The sequence below is a fragment of the Cyprinus carpio genome, chromosome B7 (assembly GCF_018340385.1).
Source record: "Cyprinus carpio isolate SPL01 chromosome B7, ASM1834038v1, whole genome shotgun sequence".
NCBI lineage: Eukaryota > Metazoa > Chordata > Actinopteri > Cypriniformes > Cyprinidae > Cyprinus > Cyprinus carpio.
The window spans coordinates 43,717,821-43,741,753 of NC_056603.1; the positions used below are offsets into that span (position 1 = coordinate 43,717,821).

General features: G+C 36.8%; 1 protein-coding gene across 6 annotated transcripts in view; it reads left to right on the forward strand.

Annotated features, from left to right (window-relative positions):
- LOC109112163 (junctional adhesion molecule A-like) overlaps positions 1 to 22,012 on the forward strand; it is a 262,729-nt gene extending 240,717 nt beyond the window's left edge. For 2 of the 6 annotated variants that reach the window (XM_042728788.1, XM_042728787.1), the window contains 5 exons: positions 19,818 to 19,907; positions 20,885 to 20,977; positions 21,262 to 21,290; positions 21,536 to 21,604; positions 21,765 to 22,012. In XM_042728788.1, the coding sequence (XP_042584722.1) occupies positions 19,818 to 19,907; positions 20,885 to 20,977; positions 21,262 to 21,290; positions 21,536 to 21,604; positions 21,765 to 21,875 (392 nt within the window). In that variant the 3' untranslated portion in view covers positions 21,876 to 22,012. Of the gene's footprint in view, positions 1 to 289; positions 596 to 15,738; positions 16,029 to 18,608; positions 18,921 to 19,006; positions 19,322 to 19,406; positions 19,476 to 19,817; positions 19,908 to 20,884; positions 20,978 to 21,261; positions 21,291 to 21,535; positions 21,605 to 21,764 lie in introns of those variants that run through there. The other 4 variants (XM_042728791.1, XM_042728790.1, XM_042728789.1 and 1 more) reach the window with 4 other exon arrangements.
- Positions 22,013 to 23,933: the final 1,921 nt, after the last annotated feature.

Genomic DNA, 23,933 nt, shown 5'->3' on the forward strand with positions numbered 1-23,933 from the left:
TTTTAATACATGAGCCTCTATTCATTATAAACAGATGGCAAACACGATTTTCTTTCTGAATTTTCAGCTGTGAGGTACTTACTAGAAAACAAGTGCAGTTCAAAAATGGTAATACACTAATGGTGTTATACTGTGTACAATAATAATAATAATGTATTTTCTATTGCATTCTATTTTTGGAGAAAAACAACAATTAAATGATGATCTTTATGCTCCTCTTTTTAGTTCATAATTTTTTTTTCTGAGGTTAGGGGATTTTTTTCTTTTTTTTAATACAATTTTTTTAAACAAATGTTCTAGTTTTCCACTTTTCAGTTGGTGTATACATTTATTTTGCTTTGCTAAGTTAGAATCTGAACCAACCTAACTGCTACAGTATATACAGCATAGATGATTTTTCGCATCAGTATAGTGTGAGGACAAAATGTTCAGTTGGTGAGATCAGAGGAAGTTAACACCCACAGGGTGAGCTGATGGTGTTAAAAGGAAGAGCTGTAATTATAGAGTGAAAAGAAAGACTGACAGAAACAGAAAATGGCTGATAAGCGTCACATGTGTCTGCTGGGACTGATCATTCTCTGTGCACTTCTCACAGGTAAAGAACACTGTTTATGACCTATAATACACTATACAAGATCTGTAAAACGTGAACCATTTCAAAAATAATTTAATTTGAGATTGTGTTTCTAGTAATCCTGAAGACCTTGATCAGCTTGTTCAGGTGTGTTTGATTAGGGTTGGAGCTAAACTCTGCAGGGAAAGTGGACCTCGAGTTGAGAACCCTGTTGTATGTCATACTGTTACACTCATAAATGTGATGCAAAGGTCTGCACAAGTTAAAGGGGTCATCGGATGTCCATTTTCCACAAGTTGATATGATTCTTTAGGGTCTTAATGACATTTCTGTCACATAGTTTGGTTAAAATTTCTCAATGGTAGTGTAAAACAACACAGTTTTTACCCTGTCAAAAACAGCTCCGTCTACAGCAAGCCGTTTTATTGCACACCACTTGAGCTCTGCATTGAGCTTCAGTCTGAGAGATGGTAAACTTTAGCCGCATTCATCGTGAAACTTGCTAACTAGCAGTGATCGAACTGTAAAAATATTTCAGAGGGGATGGTGTGGTCAGTTTCTTCTTCTGTGGGGTTGGGCAGTGTTTTGGGGTGTTCCTGTAGCTAATTTTACATAACGATTACAAAATTTGTGTAATTTTTAAAAACCTTATTAAATGAACTATTATTTATAAGCTTTGAGACTTTGACTTTTAACAATCTCTTTATTTACCACTTATTTTAGATAAATATTATTGAAATATTGAAAGGAAATAAAAATGGAATAATATAGATAAATTCAGCATCGCGTTAGTTCAGGAAGGCCACGTTAGTCACGCTTGCATCAGCCGACAGTCAGCTGTACCAATCCAGTGTTGACACCTATCACATGCGGTCTATTTAAATCCCCATTCTTCAGCGTCTCTTCCATCGCATCGCTGCTTGCAAATCAAACCGTTGCAGCGTGTTTCAGAACATCTGAAATCCACATCTACGATAAGTGAATGCTCTTTTAATCCATATCGCTGTGTATATTGCCTGGTTAACAGTGTTTTGCATCGGTTGCAGGAGGGAAATATTAAGCATATTTGCAGCAGCATACATATCTGTGTTTATACACATGGAGCAATACGCAGCTAGAGCATGTAATCGATCTGAGGACACGCCGATAAGGCCATGAGAACAGGGTTAAATGAGACAAGCATTATCGTGTAGGCATTTCAACTGGGGTTCGCTGTATTTAGAGGCGTAATCTCAATGTCATGGGTGTTTATTTCTAAGGTAGATGTTACATTAGCTGTGTGAGTGTGCGGTGATTCAGATGCATGCAGCATCAGAAGCACGCGTTTATCGCTCTATGGCTTCTATACATAGGCCTATAAGAACGTGATATCAATAGCCAAGTTTACATGTACACTTTTTTTGTCATTCCGATTTAAAGATTCGGTGGACTGTTTACATGAGACGTTATCTAATCCAATATGGTGTTTACATGTGCTCGTGCTTTAGATTTTGGGACATGCTAAGTCACCTACGATGACATCAAATACAAATCACCAGAGGAAAAAACCCGCATTTGCACTAATATTTTCAATAAATGCTTGGAATAAACAGACTAATATTTGAACCTGTTCATCATGGGCTCAGTCATGGGACCAGAACACGATCACATACACACTACGGCTGTCTTATCGTACTGCACATAGAGCCAATATAGCTCTCAACAGTTGATAATTATATTATCATATCGCCCTAATTTCTTAATGTTAAAGCATTAAGGGAAATAACCGTAGCCTTATACCTTCTGTAATGCAGCTCTGAAATGATTTGTATTCTGATACAAAAAAAGTTTTCCTGTACTTAAATGAAAAAATACACAATTTCTCACAAAGTGCTGCTGAACAATGAATCAAAGGAGCGTTGCTTTATGAACACAGAGAGTGCTGCAACAAGCTATCACACAGCATTCCCAAATGGGTTTTATTATTAATCTGTAATAATTAATACAAATGACAAAAGCAAATTTGGTCAAGTTTTTTTAATTGAGCTATTCACTATCATCGTGTTGTTTCAAGCTGAAAAGCAGTAAATTGTACTTAATTTATTACATCAGCTTTCTGCTCCTGTCATGAGAGCAGATATGACAGTTTATAACACAGCAAGTGTTCTCCATTCTAATGTGTGTTAATTGTATAATTGAAATTTTAACTTCTACGCCCACTATTACCCAGTCTCTACTGTAGTGTCGGTGTCTACAAATCACAGAATGTACAGCGTTGCCGACATCACGTTCCCATTCTGACGACCATGACTTTTAATGTGATTACATAGATACAAAGTAATCGGTTTAATGTGTTTACATGGCAGGATTTTAATTTTGTTCGGTTTATAGAAGGTTATCCCACTCCTCTCAAACCGATTACCCTTTCAGTTTGGGTAATTTTATTCCGACTGAGGTGTTTATATGGAGCATTTTCATTCAGATTGGACTGTCATTCTAAGTTTTTCTGAAGGGTGTATGCTTCCCCTGCTGAACTACCACCCACAATTATGCAATTTACAGCATTAATGCATAGTACATGCTCCTCGTGCCGCTGCAAGGGTCATATGCTTCCCCCTTTACAATCACACATTTGCTTTAAGCATTTTAAGCAACATGCTTGTTGCACATCCGCGATTGCTTAACTTGGAGTGACGCTTCCCCCTTAAAGTGATTTTTACAGCATGTTAGACACTTAAAATTGGATAATATACAAACTGTTGTCGTATTAGACTGCTGCTGCTAGGGGTGTATGCTTCCCCCTGTACATTCAAATATTTGCATAAACAGCTTAAGCAACATGTTTGTCGCATGCTCCCTTTCTGAGTTGGAGTGATGCTTCCCCTATAAATATAGTATTAAGCCAACATTTCCCATCGCTGGCCATTCAGATTGCATCAGTTGTGTTGGGGAGTTTTGGCATATGGTTGTTTTGGGGGTTTGTCTTGCTGCTCTCCCCGCTCTGTCCAAGCATGACTGCATGGACAGGCGTGTGGAGTGTTGCCCAGAACAGAACCATACCGCCAACACTAACTGTATGCAATATAATTGTCATAAATATACTTGACGGAAGTGGTCCTGATTGAATTTACATGAATAAATGTACACACATCAGAAACAAGTTTTACAATAATTCATCACACAGACAGAAATTTGCAAGTATCCTTCATAATCAGTTTAATTTCACACATGGTTTAGTGACGTGACATACAGCCAACTATGGTGACCCATACTCAGAATTCGTGCTCTGCATTTAACCCATGCAAAGTGCACACACACAGCAGTGAGCACACACACACACACACACACACACACACACACACACACACACACACACACACACACACCGTGAACACAAGCCCGGAGCAGTGGGCAGCCATTTATGCTGTGGCGCCCGGGGAGCAGTTGGGGGTTCAGTGCCTTGGTCAAGGGCACCTCAGTCATGGTATTGCCGGCCCGTGACTCGGACCCACAACCTTAGGGTTAGGAGTTAAACTCTCTAACCACTAGGCCACGACTTCCCCCATAAATACCCCATTTAGATCTAAAACTATCCAAGTCATCAATCAACATATAATACACATACTCTATATTAATACAGGATTTTATTGATCCCCTAAACACCAAAATAACATCAGTCAAACCCGAGCCAAGTAGTTTTCTTTTACGTGACAGACAAATAACCAGTTTTGCTTGGCCAAATATAAAATTTAATAAAACATTTGCTCGCATTTTGATCCTGTATTTAGGCCCATAAATACAAAATCATACCCCCAGAGTTTGACAGTATCCTTCTAGTTCAGGGGTTCCCAACCTTTTTTGTGCCAGGGACCAGCATATTCATAAAAAAAATTCCAGGGACCAGTTGTCAATTTTAATGCCTCAATTTTAAGATGCATCGTTTGGAACATATCACTGTGTAAAACAGTAACAGCCTAACATTTATTTGCATATAATGAACTAGGTGGCAACAAAGGCTACTTGTATGAATATACCAATCTTTTTAAACTTTCACACCGGTTTACAAAATGTTTCCCTTTTCTCCCATACAATTAGGTCTACTTCAAAAGCAACACAAACAGTGCTCACTCACTAGCAGGTGGCAGTAATGGCAAATTGTATGAAAATACCAGTCCATTTCACCTGTCAAATCTCTCCAGAACAACTAAAGACAATTACTTCAACAGCAACTTAGTGTTTTCACTCACCAACAGGTGACAACAAAGGCTAATTGTATGAAAATAAGAGCCAGTTTCAACAGTAAGACTCAGAATACAATAGCAAACACACAGTGATTTCAGCCAATAATTTTTAAAAGTATAAAATTAGAGATTAAGCTTTAACCTTTAACAAAAAATACCAGACCAGACCAATGAGAAGAAAACTATTTTAATGTGAGCATGAACTGCTTATTGATATTACTATATTTGTAGCTGTGCAGAAGACAAGCTGTTCTTCCTGGGCATCCGTAAAAAAAAAAAAACATATATGCATCCAAAACAATGCACACAAATTCCAGGATACAATAAAACGAACTTTAAAAAGGTCTGCTTCTCAAATATGAACGAAAACCAGCTTACAATCTTCAGATAGTGGAACATGTTCCAACTTGCTAGCTGCTTTTCCCCCCAAAAGTTCCCGACAAATATAATTTGCTCTTTTAAAATTAGCTCTTCTCTGATTGTAAAGTTTTTTTTAGCTTTAGCTATTCTGTGAGCAACCAGATATGACTCATGTTTCTTTCTTTCGAAAAACTCCTCCGTTTTGTCTTTGAGAGTTGGGTGTATGGTGGTTAAGTGCTGCTGAAGTTTTGATGGCTTCATTGCAGTTTTTCACCACAAATAACACACAACGGATTTGGCGCCAAGGTATCGCCTGTTGTCGTAAATCCATACCTAGTGTATGAGGTATCGTATTTACAATTGAAGCTTGACTTTTTTTTTCTCTCTCTCGCTATTTTCGAGTTGGTCATCGCCTTTCCTTTTACCGGAACTGTCCGCAATGAAATTAGCCATTGAAGTTTGCTGAGGCCCGCTCATCTCTCCACATACTTCTCTGTCACTTCAGGTGCACCACGCTTTTTTTGCAGTCCGTTCAGATACGACGCATTGCTAAGCAATCGCAAGACACTCAAAGAAACACATTTTAATCTATTTATTGTTTATGTTTTGGTCTAAATAACATGACATGTCATAGCACTTAAAAATCATTTAAAAAAGACAATTATTATTATTATAAAAAAAAAAAAAAAATATTCTGGGAATATTTCAAGGCCCGGTACTAATGGGTCCACGGACCGGGGTTGGGAATCACTGTTCTAGTTGATGAAAAAACAGTTGTAGTCTAAAACTACAACTATTTAGAAATAAGTGAAACACTGTTTCCTGTACCCCCAAAAAGGACACTCCTCCTCTATCTGTGGATCAGTGTGTGCTCTGTGTCTGTTTGTGGCTATTATACCATGCACTACCCTCCACTGAAGGTCTCCAGACCTTTTCTCAATGTGAGGTGTGTACAGGGACCTCCAGCAGTCTTTAGGGGAAACATCCTGCCACTCTCCTGTGTCAGCTGAAAAAGTCAGCTCTGGGAATGCAGAAGTATCCACGTCTGAAGCCTCTAAATCCAATCTATAGTCCACTGGTAAAAACTCTGTTTGAGTTAACAGTCTCTCTGCCGCTCGAACTGACCTCATGCCCAGTTTTAAGGCCAAAGCCTCAGCAGATATCCATCCTCCCTCATGAATTAAATGTCCAATTTTTGTGATCTATGCAGACTACAAAGCTTTTCTGAGAGAATCAGGTCCATTACAGAGTTGAAGAACAATGGTTCCTTCCTCAGCCAGAGTCTCTGTACACCATTGACTTCTCTTGAGAACTTAAAATGTGACCACGCTCTTAACACTGACCTGTAAAAGGATGTTAAACCAGTCAGATCCAGCTTATTAATGTTCATTAGAAACAGGTGACGATCCAGCCCCATACTGCCTGCTCTCCTCAGAAGGGCACAGGCTGTTCCAGTCCAGCTTACATCCTCCCCGTAAAGCAGTCTCTGAGCTGTCTGAAGTCTAAAGGCTTCAACTCTGGATCCGATGTCGGCGAGTCCTTGTCCTCCTTCCTGAATGGGCAAGTACAGAACTGGTGCCCACAGCCAGTGCTGCCCTGACCAGAAAAACTCCACCATCTGCTTCTGAATCCTTACCACCAGGTCCTTCAGAGGCTATAATATCTGCATTTTATGCCAGAGGGATGAGGCCACCAAGTTATTACAGATCAGGACTCTCCCCCTGTAGGACAGCTGAGGTAGCACCATTTCCAGTCAGACAACCTTACACACACTTTCTCCACAAGGCCCTCCCAGTTTTGTCTCCTAAATTCATCATTTACTTTTTGCTTGTAAACTCTTTTTGGTTTGAAGTCCAGTTATAGTATGACCTTTTTTCTTTACGTGACATAAATTAATCAGTGAGGAATGATTAAAAGAGAAAAGTTTGCATTCATGAAGTGAGAGGTAGACATTTTGGGCCACCAAGTGGACTCTACAGGTTATTGTCCATTGAACAGAAAATAAGCTGTCCAAGAAATCTGTCAACCTTGCTGGCCCCCCAAACACAATCAATTGAAAAAGAAAGCATGAAATAGCTTTGGAATAGTAGGGCTGTAGTACTCGAGTCCAGTCTCGGACTTTTTCTATCGTCTCAGACTTGTTTCTGACTCGTTGGTGTTTGCACTTGGACTTGGTCATTGGACTCGCCAAATTTTCTTGTTGGTCTTGACCGAGTCCAGCAAAATTAGTTTTTCTTCTTCAAAACAAAACCACATTTGCATGTCACGCCTGAAAACATGTGGAAAACAATAGGCGCGCCGCTTTCTCCATTTTTCCAAAGCACTCTGTAGCCTGCGCTCTATGCTTGCGCTCCCGTGGTGTCTGCTGTTGCTAGGCAACCATGACCTGCTCTCCATGAAGACGCAGAAGTTTCAGCAAAGAATAAATGGATTTCCAGCACTGAAGATCCCTTGCAGTAGCTCTGTTAATAAATTCATGGCTATCTTTGTACAGCTATGATCACCTGTTTCTCCATCTTGGCTTAGCTTTCAGGTTTGTTATGGGAAAGGATGAAGCTGATTCGTTGATTCTTGTCACATGACCAGCGGTGCACTTGCTGCGTTCTGAAAAGTTCAGATGTTTCTAATTTAATTTTCTACCTGTTAGATTGTTTTATTAATGTCCACACCTACCCCAGCCTTAAACTTACCCTTTACAATAATGAAATACTAATTAATGTTGTACAGTATGACAAAAATTACGCTGTATTTATGTGCACATGCCCAGTAGTGCCAATAGATCCCTTCTAGACTTAACCGCGAGCATGCTTCATATCCGAGCTTTGCGGGTGTGTGCGCTGCACCTAGGCATCAGTCATTTTAATTTTTGACCACAGACATGATGTCAGCAAACAGCAGCATTATAAAATAAATAAAATGTAAATAAAGTACATAAAAATAATTCTCGGTTCTAGAGGGCAGGTGTCCTTTAGAGTTTAGCTCCAACCCTAATTAAACACACGTGAACCAGCTAACCAAGCTCTTACTAGACACACTAGAAACTTCCAGACAGGTGTGTTAAGGCCAGTTGGAGCTAAACTCTGAAAGGGCATTGGCCCTCCAGGATCTAGTTTGGAGACCCCTGTTCTACAGAGTTATTACTTTGCACATGCTTTTTAACCATTACATATAATAATATAAAACTATTTTCTTAGAATAGGAGATATGCTGTCTCTCGCATCACACACATTATCAGTAGTTAAGTATGTGGTCTTGAAGAGGATCCTTTTTTTCTCTCATTTGGACTCGGTCTTGACTTGGACTCGAACCTCTTTGGACTCGGTCTTGACTCTGTCTCGACTAGTCCTTGTCTTGGACTCGACAAAGCTGGACTCGACTATAGCTCTATGGAATAGTGAACAAAGAGAAGTGTTTGAGAAAAGGGCATAGGTTTGCTTTTGACATTCATGGGGACATAAGAGCAGAACATAAATCATAAACAGTGTTTCAGTGTTGTATTTCAGTGTTTTTTTTTTTTTCAGCTATCAGTTTGCTTTGTACATTCAGTTTAAGAACATTAAGTTAAAGTTACTGACCGCAGCGACTCATGACACTGTTCCAAATCCTGCCGCACCACAGAGCCCCACTCACATAGTTTTCCATAAAATCAGTGCTTGAAGTGGAAACCCTACTCCCCCACCCAGAAATAAATAAATACAAACTATTTTAATTTAGCTTTTTTAATTTTCATAATTTGCAATGAATTTATATAGTGCCACAATAAATAAATAAATAATTGTTTGCAATACAATTCAGATTTATTTGTATAGCACTTTTCATGATACACATTGTTGTAAAGTAGTTTCACAGAAAAGGAAAATTTATGCATTACAATTAGTAGTTAACAGCACTTTTTATAAACAAATTTGCACAAGTCAAGTTGCGATACCAAACAGGACCACAGGGAGATGCCAAAAGACCACTAAACAAGCTACCTTGACCTGACTGATCCATGCAGAATTACTAAACCAAAGCCTACTACAGACTGCACGCTTTTAGCAATCCTATAAGATCATTGCAAATCACACTGTGTGATATGGATCTAATAATAATAATAATAAATAATAATAATTCATTACATTTTATATAACACTTTTCTGGGTACTCATAGAACTTTACATGTAAGGGGAGAATCTCCACCTGGATGATGCAATGGCAGCCATATTACGCCAGAATGCCCACCACACACCAGCTTATTGGTGGAAAGGAGAGAGTGAAGAAGGCAATTAGTATATGGGGATGATTAGAAGGCCATGGTGATGGTCAGAGGCCAATGGGCAAATTTGGCCAGGATACTGGGGTTACACTCCGAATCTTCTTTGAAGGACATCCTGGGATTTTAAATGACCACAGAGAGTCAGGACCTCTGTTTAACGTCTCATCATAATGATAACTGTGTGATGATCATACTTTCTTCACAAGACTGTGACAAGGGCTGTCTTTGGACCTCTCTCAGTGTACGACACACGACCACTGATTAGGAGCCACAATCACAGAAATCGCTACGATTGTTTCACAATGCTAATCTTTCTTCTGGAACAGTCAAAAAATCACATAGTGTGTCTCGAGCTTAAAACACCTTCAGATGGCTTCAGACCTTCCCCTTCCAAAAAGCCACATGCTGAAAAGAACAATTTACTGACATCTGTATGCGAGTACTATTATCTCCGCCATCTCTGATGAAATCGGAGAACGCAAACACATTACGGGATCGATCCCGTGTTAGGGATCTAGTAACATTGCCGGGTTCAGTCCCGGAACGAGCTCTGTGTGAACAAAAGCCAGAACCAATGCCGTGTCATAGTGTGACTCTTTTACCTGCTGTTTTGAATGCAGATCAACGTTAGCGATGAAAAAATAGGTGTAAACTGTAATGAAGTAGAGATCAAGTAGTTCCTCACTATCCACGCTGAAGCTGAGATTGTTAACGTGCCTAGCGTTTTCGACTCGTGCATTATACGTCACATCCTGATGTCACTTCTTCTTCTTTTTCTTTTTCTTCTTCTTCTTATATGGCCATTCACTCCTTTGGAGTATTACCGCCACCTACTGTATAACTTATTTACTTGCATGGGTGATGTATCTGTATAATTTTTATTTAATTGCCCCACCCACCCCCGAAGGATCAGATCCCATGCTTTAACTGGCGCTGCGTGTTCAGCTCCTCCAGCTTCCACAGTAGGCTCCTCACTCTCTGAGATGGATGAAAGCATTACTACATCTATATCCTATACTCTAATTCTGTACACTTTAAAAAGGTTAAAACCGCCATATATACCTGATTATCTCTCAAACTCTTTCCCAATAGGTCCACTACACTCACTGGTTTATTCTTTATGTTGCTGAAAAGACTATTACGCTCATCATGATATTTATTACACTTAAAAAAACACATGCTCTATTGTTTCTAATACATCACATGCATCACACATACCATTCTCATGCTTCCCCATTATTGCAAGTGTTGAATTTAATCCTGTATGTCCAAACCTTAACCTTGATATCATAACTTCTTCCTTTCTATGTCTTCCATAAAACTGTTCATTTTTCCTTACTGATTTTTCAATATTATAATACCATCTGCCTGTACTACTATTTTCCCATCTTTGTTGCCACAGTTTTATTATTTCCTTATTTATCACTGATTTTACCTCACTTCTTCCCAGGGGTACCTTAATATCCACCAAGTTTTTCTTTAATACTTCTTTTGCTAATTGATCAGCTTTTTCATTCCCTACTATCCCTATGTGTGCTGGTACCCAACAGAAATATACTACTATACCCTCTGCTTTCAGTCTGTATAATAATGTGTAAATTTCCACCAACAGGTCTTCTCTATCAGTTCTTGTTGACATTATACTTTTGAGAGCTGATGAAGAGTCTGAGCAAATTACAACCCTATTTGGCTTAACCTGTTCAACCCACTGCAATCCTACTATTATGGCACTTAATTCTGTGGAATATACAGATAATTTATCACTTAATCTTACAATTATTTGTGATTTAAATCTGGGAATATACACTCCTATACCCACTTTCTGACTCACTGGGTCTTTAGATCCATCTGTATAAATCTGTATAAAAGAGTAAAATGTTTCTCTCATAAAACCACTGATTTCAAAACTATTACTATACCCTTCTTCTTTTTCCCGGGCATCTAATTAACTCATCTCAACAACAGGTTCAGTAATATTCCATACTGATACACCATGTAGTGGTATATTAGGACAGATAACTTCATCCTTCAGGTCACACTCCTTGACCCATTGCTCATATTTCCATCCAAAACTCTTTCCTCCATTCTTTTTATATTCTTTTAAAACTGTTTGTGTATGGTGATTTCTTTCACTTCCCTGTAGATTAACCCAATACATCAAAGACATTTTCTCTCTTCTCAAATCTAATGACATCTCCCCCATTTCAACCCTGATGGCATCTAAAGGGGTTGATCTTATTGCCCCACAACAGATTCTAAGTGCTTTAGATTGAATATTTTCCAATTTCTTCATCTCTAATTTAGATCCAGCCCCATACACTGTACATCGATAATCTATACTAGAGCGAATTAATGCTTGATATACATGTAATAATGATCTCTTGCTTGCTCCCCATTCATACTTGGATATTGCTACCATACAATTTATTATACCTTTACATTTATTTTCAATTTTCTTAATATGTCTCTTCCATGTTAATTTTCCATCAAAGATTAGTAGTAGATAATTCTGAAACTCATGGTTGATCATATAATTTCAGTGTAATTTGTTCCATCTTCTTCTTCTTTGTAAAAATCATATATTGAGTCTTTGATACTGAAAACTTTAATCCCCAGTCTACTGACCATCTTTCAACTTCATGTATTGCTTCCTGTATTCCTTTTACTATACTCCTTAGATTCCTACCTCTTTTCCATACTGCTCCATCATCTGCATACAATGCCTTTCCAATGTTAGGATTAAGTTTTTCAAATATAGCATTAATTATTAAATTAAACAAAATTGGACTGATTACACTTCCTTGTGGGGTCCCATTCAGAATATCATAAGATGTAGACATTTCTTCCCCTATTCTTACTTGAAAAGTGCGTTCAAACAGGAAATCTAATATCCAATTATACATTCTCCCCCCTACTCCAATTTTATTTAGCTTAATTAACAATCCTTCCCTCCATAGAGTATCATATGCTTTTTTCAATGTCAAAGAAAACAGCAATCAAATATTCTTTCATTAAAAGACCTTTTTAACATTATTTTCAAATAATATTAGAGCATCCATTGTAGACCTCTTTTTCCTAAAACCACTCTGATCTGATGTTAATATCTCTTTTTTCTCTAAAAAATAACTCAACCTTCTTACTATCATTTTCTCCATTACTTTACATAATGTTGACGTAAGGGCAATTGGTCTATAACTATTAGCTTTTGTTGCATCTTTGCCTGGTTTCACTATTGGTATCACTATTGCACTTTTCCAATCTTTGGGTAATATGCCTTCACTCCATACATGGTTATAAAGATCCAATATTGCTTTAAAGGCCACCTCTGGTAATTTTTTTAACATACTATAACTGATCACGTCTCTCCCTGTTGTTGTATTCTTTGAATTATTAATGGCTATTTTTAACTCAAAAGAATTAAAAACTTCATCCATAATGTTATCAACTCCTTGTTTTTTTGTATGAACATTCTTATATACTTTACTTTCTTCTTTTTAAAAACTTCTCATCCAAATTTTCAATACTGTGAATTTTAGCAAAGGTTTTAGCTAAGACTTCTGTCTTTTCCTTATTTGTAACATTCATTTCCCCTTCTTCTTCAATTACTGGGATCTCCTTATAACTATTAATACCATTCATTTTCCTAATCATTCTCCACACCACATGCATACCAGTGTAACAATATAAAACAAACTCCATAATTACGGGAAGAAGGAGGCGGGAACCGGCGAACATTCAAATAAAACTTTAATAACCAAATAAACATAAAATAGCGCGACAGCCCCTCACGGGCGACTGCCGCGCACAAACAAAACCCAAACACAAAATAAAACCCAGGCCTGGTCCTCTCTCGTCCTTCACTGTCGTCGCTCCTCTTTTGTATCCTCCCGATCTCCTCCGTGGGACTCGAGACCGGTGAGTGGAGCAGGTGTCGCTCATTTCCCAATCACTCCACCGGCCTCGCTCCGTTCCCACGGCTCTCGGCCCCGTCCCACTCGTCACAACCAGTCTCTCTCCCAATTGTATTGCAAAACTCCTGCCAGGCCTTTCTTTTTGCATTTTTAATTACCCTTCTTGCAACTGCCCTTTTCTTCTGATAATCTACAATTGTATCACATTGACTAATATTTTGCTTTTGTACTGATTTTTGAATTTCACATACTACTGGCCAATGATCACTACCCATATTATCTTTAAAAACTGTCCAAGTGCACTTTCCAGCTAAAGCTGCTGACACTATAGTTAGATCTAAACAAGATGTGCCACCTGTCATTATATCCACCCTTGTTGGTTTACCATCATTCAAACATACCAGTGAATGTTCTTCTATAAAACTATCTACTATTTTCCCATTATTATCTGTCTTTTTGCTTCTCCATAATGCATTGTGAGCATTAAAATCCGCACATATAATAATCTTACCCTGTGTATCACCCATTACTTCTTCTAATATATTATTACTTAATTCTTTACATGGATTATAAAAATTTGTAATTCTGATTACCTCTTGTATTGCCATTATTGTTATATTTACATACTCTGCATTACTATTTCCATATGTTCTTTTATATGCTATTCCTTCTTTAATAAATGTTGCACACCCTCCACCTCTTCCATTTCCTCTATCCTTCCTCTCTACTACATATCCATTGATCTTAAAATCCAAGGAGCTATTTAATCATGTCTCTTGAATACACATGATGTCCGGTGTTTTTCCCATCTCTGTTATATTTTTTTAATTCTTGCCCATTTGCTATTAAGCTCCTAGCATTCCAATGTAGTAATAGGAAGGACATTATACAACTAAGTATCATTACTCTGAGTCATATCCAAAGCAGCATTTCCTTCTTTTGTTTTTAAAATGCCATGGACTTCCTCAGCTGAAACTCCTGTTACCTTTAGGAATTTATTAGCACATCCTACAATAATCTTTAGTTTATCTGGCTTCCTCTCTACTTGTGATGTACCATTTATTACAGCACAAATGAATGCCACAAAATCAATTTTATTCACCATGAAGTGCAGATCTGATTCATTCCTTGGACATTTTTTTGGACATTAGAATCCACCCTGTTTCCTTGCTCATTATTTCTCTTTGTCCCATCTATGCCTTTTATCTTACGTGTAGCTTCTGCATACGTTAGCTTTTGCATTGTTTTAACTTTTTGTATTTCCCGAGCTTCTTGTTGTACAGGGCATCCTGCGTACGCTGCACTATGTCCTCCACCACAGTTACAGCATTTGATCTCTGCTCCCTCCTCACACTTGCCATATTCATGTTCTCCTCCACACTTCACATTTTTCCTTTGCACAAATTTGCTGTATGTCCCATTCTCTGACATTTAAAACATCTCAAAGGTGGAGGCATGTACTCTCGAACCGAAAAGCTTATAAATCCGAGCTTTACCCTTATCGGTAAAGTGCTCCCTTCGAACTGGATCATCACACTTGTGCTATCACATCTTTTATCATCTTTCCACATCTGCAATCTTCTAGCAGAGGTAACTATGCCTCCATTCAGACTTCCTTTAATGTCTTCCATGCTTACATTGAGGGGTACTCCTGAAATGACCCCTCTAGTTTTATCGCCTATTTCTGAACATGTTATCTTTCCTCCAACTAGTGTTTTCATTTTCAGAATCTTTTGTTTCTGTTTCCCGTCCTTGCATTTAATCATTATTCTTCCATTACTAAGAAAGGATACAGCTTTCACTATTCCTATCTCTTTCTCAATTGCTTTTGATAGTTTAACTGGATGCATTTGTTGTTCTGACTGTTTAGCAAAAGTAATTATCACTTTGATTTCTCTTTCACCTCCTTATCAGCTTCATTTCTCGAACCACTTGATTTGTTCATTATTTGCTCCGAATCAGATCCATCACCCATGCTTCCTTTTTTTTCATTTTATTAAATCTTACTTCCTGATACTCCATATCTTGCTCATTGTTGCCATCCGACTCATCTCCCCATGACATTCTCCCTTCCGCCATCCAGCCTCTGTCCACGATGTCACTTCCGTCTGAAACGTCCCAAAAAAGAACCAGCCAACGTCCCGTGTTCTCTCCCAACCGAGCGCCGTCCACCTCCTGATGTCACGCATCATTACGGGACCTTTACAGGTTGTGTGAACGCACCAACATATTCCGGAAAATCACGAGCAGTGTGAAAGGAGCGCATATTTTCTATTACATTCTATTTTTGGAGAAAAACAACAATTATATGATGATCTTTATACTCTCATTTTAGTTCAGATTTTTTTTTTTTTGAGGTTCGGGGATTTTTTTTTTCTTTTTTTAATAAATTTTTTTTAAACAAATGTTCTAGTTTTCCACTTTTCAGTTGGTGTATACAATTATTTTGCTTTGCTAAGTTAGAATCTGAACCAACCTAACTGCTACAGTATATAGAGTATAGATGATTTTTCAGATCAGTATAGTGTGAGGACAAAATGTTCAGTTGGTGAGATCAGAGGAAGTTAACACCCACAGGGTGAGCTGATGGTGTTAAAAGGAAGAGCTGTAATTATAGAGTGAAAAGAAAGACTGACAGAAACAGAAGATGGCTGATAAGCGTCACATGTGTCTGCGGGGACTGATCATTCTCTGTGCACTTCTCTCAGGTAAAGAATACTGGTTATGACCTATAATACACTATAAAAGATCTGTAAAACATGAACCATTTCAAAAATAATTTAATTTGAGATTGTGTATGTCAGAGGTTCTCAGCTCTGGCCCACGAGGTCCAAGTTCTTGCAGAGTTTATCTCCAATCTTGATAAAACAGTAACTTTCTAGTAATCCTGAAGACCTTGATCAGCTTGTTCAGGTGTGTTTGATTAGGGTTGGAGCTAAACTCTGCAGGAAAGTGGACCTCGAGTTGAGAACCCTGTTGTATGTCATACTGTTACACTCATAAATGTGATGCAAAGGTCTGCTCAAGTTAAAGGGGTCATCGGATGTCCATTTTCCACAAGTTGATATGATTCTTTAGGGTCTTAATTAAATTTCTGTCACATAGTTTGGTTAAAATTTCTCAATGGTAGTGTAAAACAACACCGTTTGTATCCTGTCAACAACAGCTCCATCTACAGCAAGACTTTTTATTGCATGCCACTTAATCCCTCTGGGGTCGACAAAACCTTACACTCACTTCTTCTGGAGGTGAAGCTGGATAATGAATGAATTGCGCATTTACGCATTTATGTAGATGGGGGGCACATTCCCTTCAAAATTCCCTTCAAAGTTAATCCACTGCGTCTTCAGCGGCTCAGATGTCGGGAGTAAATGAGATTATGATAAAAATGTCATTCTGAGAGTATCTAGTTTCAGGGGCTCTAAAAAGAAAAGAGATTTGTCCATCTGTAGTCCTCTAAGACTCTGTAAAATAGCACATGCAGCAGCTCTCCAACCAACGTCACTTGATCCCGAAAGAAGTCTTTGTATAATTAAAAGTTTATACAAAGCTCTTTGTAGCTCTAAAAGTTTCCCAGAAGTATTTAAAAATGTCTTTAGATTTTTTTATCGTTAAGCAAAGCACTATTGAAATGCCAGTAAGCACTACTTGGTTTGATTGAATTCAAAATAAAAGAACAGCACACCATACTATGATTAGAAAAACTAAGAGGGACAATAAAACATTTGCTAAAAATACCACATTGATCTTTAAAACTGTAAAACCTATCCAACCCAGCTAAAGATAGAGCTTTGTCACGGGTATGAGACCACGTATATTGTCTTAGATTGCCATCAAAATGTCTCCATATGTCACACAGCTCATGTGTTTTAATGATTTTAATAAGTCTCTTACGGGAGGGACCATGGGGTTCGATGTGATTCTGATCAAAATCACCTCCCAAAACCAAAAACTCTTCACTATTACAATTTTGTAGGATTGAACTGAGGGTCCCCTAAAAACAACATTCTTTTTTTTTTTTAGGATCAGAAAAAAACTAGCAAACAAATAAACAAACAAACATGATTATATTGTGCCATATTACTCTATTATATTATTTAGATGTGTATTTTGTTTCTGTACATCTGACTAATCTCTTATCTTATTTTATTTCTAGTTTACATACTTGCAGCCATTAGTAATTCAAAAAAAAAAAAAAAAAATCACAAGTTATATTTTATTATAACAACATAAGTGAAAGAGAAAATTATATTTCTCAATTGCACAAATCCTTTTTTTTTCATGTCATCACATTGTTTAGAGTATAAGAAACAAATGGTAAAAAACATTTTTGAAAAATGCTATTTTATTCATATCTCATGCTATGTCCTCTGTAGTGGACACTAGGAAAAATAAAATGACATGAAATTATATGTACAGGCAAAAACAATGAGATTTTGTTTTTAAATCACCAATAACTTTATTTTTTTTAATTTATTTATTTATTTATTTTTTTACCAAAATTTGTATAAAGATGATTCTCAACTATGTCATGAAAGATATAATGGAATAAATTGATACACCATTTTACTTTGTGCAATGTGTGGGTAAAATGGCCATAAATTAATATTCCCATTCAATGCAATGTATCTATACACTGTATCTAATTTACATATTAATGTGTTCTTGGAGCAACATTTAATGAAAAAAGAAGTGTAATAATTTGAGTAGTAATTGGCAACATTTAAATAATATTATCTAATATTTCATAGGAATATTGATGTATAATTTATTTCCATATTCACTTGTTGTGTCTCCCAAAATGGCTGATAAACATGATTTAAGTCCTGATGTCCTCTACAGTGGACATCAAATATTATGGTGAAATTAGATCTTGTGTTTGTTGAGTTAAAACTGAATTATTGTTGTAAGAGTTATACCCAACAATTTGCCAAGATATATTATACCATATATTATATTATTTAATAGATAATAGAAAACCGCTTTGCGGCAGCTGCGCAGAGGATTATACATAAATAAATGGAAATAAACAAACAAATAAAACACTGGGTGTATCTTCATCATTATAGGGTGGTTGTGTACACACACTGCAACACACATTCATGTTTAAACAACTTGTAAAAGTGCATCTCACATCTGATGACCCCTTTAAGATTTTTATAAAGTGAACTAAACTGCTTTAAGATATTCAACACCAGTTTACTCTGCATTGTTCATTTTCTGCTTAAAACAGAACAAAAGAGTAAATATATTAGAGTAAGAGTAAATATAAATGTTTTAATATGTAGGTATCAGTGGAGTGGATGATAATCAAGTGTTCTGCAGTTCTGGTGAAGATGTCCGTCTGTCCTGTAATAATGCTCTTTCTGGCTGCACATCAACTACATGGAACTATAGCAATCATTCAGAGACAGTTGAACTGATTGCTGGAGGAATAAAGACTGACACAGAGAGACATGAGAGACTGAGTCTGGGCTCTGACTGCTCTCTGAACATCAAGAAAGTCACAAAAGAAGATTATGGATCTTACAGCTGCCGACAATATGTGAATGGACAACAACAAGATCCTGATGCACGTGTTTATCTGCATGTTCTTCATGGTCAGTGTTTTGTGTGAATATTATGATTATATGTTGAATTAAACAGTAATATTGTCATGTAATCTCTGTCTGATTTTCTGTTTCAGTCTCTTCATCATCCTCACAGTCTGAGATCAGATCAGGCAGCTCTGTGACTCTCTTCTGTCAGTTATATTATGATTATTATCTGGTCTCTTGTGTTTCTTCGGTTGGTTCTGAGGGACTTGAGGTGATCTGGGTGAATCAGGCTGGTGTGAATCTGCAGACAGACTCCAGATTTCAGATATCATTCTCCTCAGAACAGTGTCTCAGCTCTCTGACTACAACACTCCTGAATGAAGATCACAACAGAGAGTGGAGATGTCAGGTTAAACACAGAGATCAACTGAAGACCTCAGCCACATATACTGTCAAGTATCAGAGTAAATGATTTATATTAACAATTAATCATCAGTAATTTAAATCTGATGGTAGTCTATGACGTATCTGAACATTCATCTTTTACAGCTCCAACCGAAACAAAGACACCGTCTCCAGTCACCATCTCTAAATCACCTGCAGCTCCTACACAACCAGGTACATAATCAGCTGTTAAGATCAATGTTTACTTTTACCTGAAGACCTCCGTCAGATACACTGACATGTGTTCAGATAACAAACTACATTTCTTTAATCAGTTTCAGAAGAATCTCTGATACAGAGACATGACGTGCCGAATAATAATGTCATTGATTCATGAGCAACTGAAGGTTTATTGGCTGCAGATCACTGTTTTACTCTCATATAATAGAGGCATAAATAACTCTGTAAATGTTGATAAATGAACACAAACTGTATGTCATGTGAGGTTTTATTAAGTATGACGATATGATATTAATGTTCAACAATATGATGCATCTGAACATTCATCTTCTGCAGCTTCAGTCGATTCAACACTGATTCCAGTCAGCAGCTCAAACTCTGAGAAGAAATCAAGTCAAACTACAGCAGCAGCTTCTACAAAACAAGGTTCATGATCACAGACACACATCATCAGTCGATGAACAATGAAGCCAAACAGAGCTAAGATGTATTTTATAAAATATGATGCATCAGAACTAATATCCTCCACCTTATACAGAGAAACAGACTACACACACCCCTGAGACTACTTCAGATACACAGCAATGTATTTCTATATGTCTTACTCATTTCAGTGGTTTAATGTGACACTTACAGTAGAATTGATATTCACATAACTGATTTATTGTAGACTTTAAGAGAAGCTTATCTTGTTTAATTTGTAGACCTCAAACACTTGTTTTCTCTTTCACAAAAAGCAGTTAATGTGAAAGCTAGTTCACTCTTTCATCACAAACATGAATGAGACTTTGGTTCTTTTAGTTTAAGGACGTAACTATTAAAATCATAGTGAGCATTTATTAATAATCTTTCTATGTTACATAGCACCTCAACAGAGAGTTACACTGATATGGAGCTGCTGCAAACTAGCAGCTGAAATAAATCAAATTCAGTACTGCAAAGGGAATGTCTGTAAGGTTTATTTTGTGTTCATGCATTAAAATATAATTGTTGAATATGGTGAATCTGAACTAAAACTCCTTCCTCTATAAAATCAGCAAAAGCACTGATGCCAGTTTCTGTATGTTTGTGAGTGATTTCAGTGGTTTTATTCACATTCTGGGGTTCTTCTAGAATCAGGCTCTAAATATAAACTGATGTCTCTGTGGAGATGTTAGAACAGCTGATCACAGCTTTGACTTCACGTCATGTCTCTTGTTCATCACCAATCCACCAATCCATAATTCTTTAATCATGTCAACGAGACGTCAAGTCTCCAAACAATCCAAAACAATCATGTTACTTATGATTTTATTTATCTGTCAGTAGTAGTTGTTTTTATATCTTTGATTTCAAAGACAGTAATATACAGTAGATGTTGTGCTGTTGTTTTCATCTGAATCTGAATGTGTCTCTCTATATAGTCTCTCTCTCAGTGATCTGGATTGCTGTTGCTGCTGCATTGGCTGTTCTGATTACTGCTGTTATTCTTTGGGTGATTCGCAGAAAAAGAGCTGGTGTGTATTCAGAGTTTACAGACATTACAACAGACAAGAGTTTAAAAATATCTGACTTAAAGTATTTAGAGATAGGCATCAGTTTCAGTTTCATCACAGAAATTTGCTGAGATGTGATGTTAAATATGTGATGTGATCAAATGTTTGTCTTGAGTGAACAGTAATCTACAAACTAACAAAAAAAAAATAATTATCTGCATTAGAATTCTTCTAGACTTTTATAATTCATCGTTTGCATTCTTTTTGTTGGTGAGTTATCATAAATATTCCCATTATTTTTTCAGATAAGAGAGAAGGGACTAATGACTCTGTGGTAAGTATCATAATATCAATGACTCATGGTTGATACATTAGCTAGCTATTATTTTGTCTATAATCACTGCTCCAGGGCAGACTGTCTCAGTTATGTGTGTACTTTTATTAGTCAGGTTAGATAAATGCATCAGCTGAATGAAAAGTTAGTATTTACTGTTTCTTTTTAAATGTCACAGATATCAATAAATATAATGGAACCAACTGATGCAATCATAACTTCACCATGTTTCTATTAATGTTTAGGAGCAGAAAGATGATGTGACTTATACTGAGGTTGTCACACACTGTAAAATCAGAGCCAAAAAGAACAAGGTGAGTAAAAACTTCCCTGTTCTTCTGTCGATGTCCACTATTGCCATCCTTCTCTTAACAGTTTGTACACAAGTTTTATTCTTAGGCTCTAACATCATGCTGTAATATTTGTGGGTTAACACTTGCGTCTTGTTTGACAATATTTGTGATGTTCATGCAGGTTCATGATGATGATAAAGTGACTTATTCTTCTATCAGAGGAGCAACAGTTAGACCTCAGGATGACTGCAGTCAGCTTTATGCCTCTGTGAACAAGAACCATCACAAATAAGTCAAACAGTCATTAATTATACAATTAGAGTATCATGTGTAGAGGAATATAAACCTTGTATAATTGACTCCATAGATTTCCATTCAGTGCCATTGTAAATAATGTCTTTCATATATTAAAGGCATAGTTCACCCAAATATTAAAATTCTGTCATCATTTACTCACCCTCATGTGGATCTAAACTCATAAGACTTTGAGTCTGGAACCACAAACCCATTGCCTAGACTTCCAAAAGATTGATGAGAGAATGACATAAAAAAAAAAAAAGTTATACCAAATTCCCTTGAAAGATTGTCTTAATTAGCACAAACTGAGAGTTAATTAGTCAAACAAGGTAGGCCTGCACAGAAGCACACTTTACATCAGGTTCATCATTCCTGCTCCTGCAGACACTTTACTGCAGAGTTTAGTTTCAACTCTAATAAACAAACCTGAATCTAACTTTTAGCTTTGTTGGGTCTAACTGAGGGCCGTTTACACGACAACGTTTTCAGCCAAAAAAGGGAAACTTTTTATGTGTTTTGACTGTTCGTTTACAGGATAACGGCGTTTTGATGACTGAAAACGCATATTTTTGAAAACGGGTTTCAAAGTGCAAGTTTTTGAAAATGGCACCGTTATCGTTTCCGTGTAAACACCCAAAACGGGAATCTTTGAAAACGGTGACGTCATGCACGTATGTGTTAGGTATGTAGACATGCGCAGTACGTGTGGATTTTAAAGACAAGTGTGAACAAACATACACAACAATGGTGGAGTACATGGTACTGTTGTTGCTGCTCAAGAGTTTGCTAACGCTTCTTCAGCAAAGTGTGGATTTACTTCACCAATATTACAACCAACAGCAGTGACACATCATATACAACATATAATCATCACTTCCCTACAGATACTGTTTACTAACAAGGTGACATACGTAATACAGCATTTTTGGCCTTTTTCGCAGATATGTGTAAATGTGAATCATTCTGAAAACGTTGTTGTGTATACATTAAAATTATATTAAAAAAAAGCAAGAGAAAAACTTTTCTGTATTTGACTACATCGTTGTCGTGTAAACATAGCCTGACAGTCATTCGTAAATGGTTTGTAGCAACTATAGCAAAAAGGCACAGTATATAAAAGGAAAATCACTTAAAGAAAAAAGAGGAAATGACATCAGAATGTGTGAGAATTCACAGCCATCAGTCTAAACTGGCTTCAGAGATGACCGCACTGTTCACTGTGTGTTGAACAAGTGTGAGAAAACTAACTGAGTTCTCACACTCTGTAGACACGTGTTTCGAAATCTTAACAGCTAATAATAAATAAATAAATAAATAAATAATCTTAGGCAACATCTGAAGCTCCTGAATAGACATAGCAATATTGCTGATTAGAAAATTGTTAAAACAAGATTTTTGTTTTTTTGTAGTCATCTTGTGTGTTTTGAGAGCTGGTGGATGGTTGAGTTATTGATGTAGATGCATTGTGTTTACAGTGTGTTTGTTTTATTGTCTACAGTTATACTGTATCAATTTATTTCAGTGCACTTTTGAAAATAGCAGTGTTGAGTTTCAGTGGTCACTTTATAAGTTAAAATCAAAAATTACCTAACTGCTGTACTCTATATTTTATAGAAACTTATTTTCTTCATCAGTATAGTGTGTGTGAAATGCAGCTAAATGGTCAGTTGGTGAGATCAGAGGAAGTTAACACCCACAGTAGGGTAAAACGGGGCTAAAGGCGTCTTTGATATTATTTTCATCTAAAGCACTAGATGGAAAAACGTGGCGTAGCACTTTCCAAAACATCTGCTTTTCAAGATGCACGTGTATATTTGTCTGATCTTGACGCGATCATGCAGCAGTGCAAAGTTGATTCTGTGCTTACTTGATCTAATATTTATTTATTTATTTATTTATTTATTTATTTATTTTAATTTTGTAGATTTAAGTAGCAAATGAGAATCGCTAAAATTAATGCATATATTTTGAGACAAAGGTCTTCTTTATGATTTTCAGTTTTGTTTAAGATAATTAAAGCAATAGTTTTTAAATAATGAAATAATATGTAAAA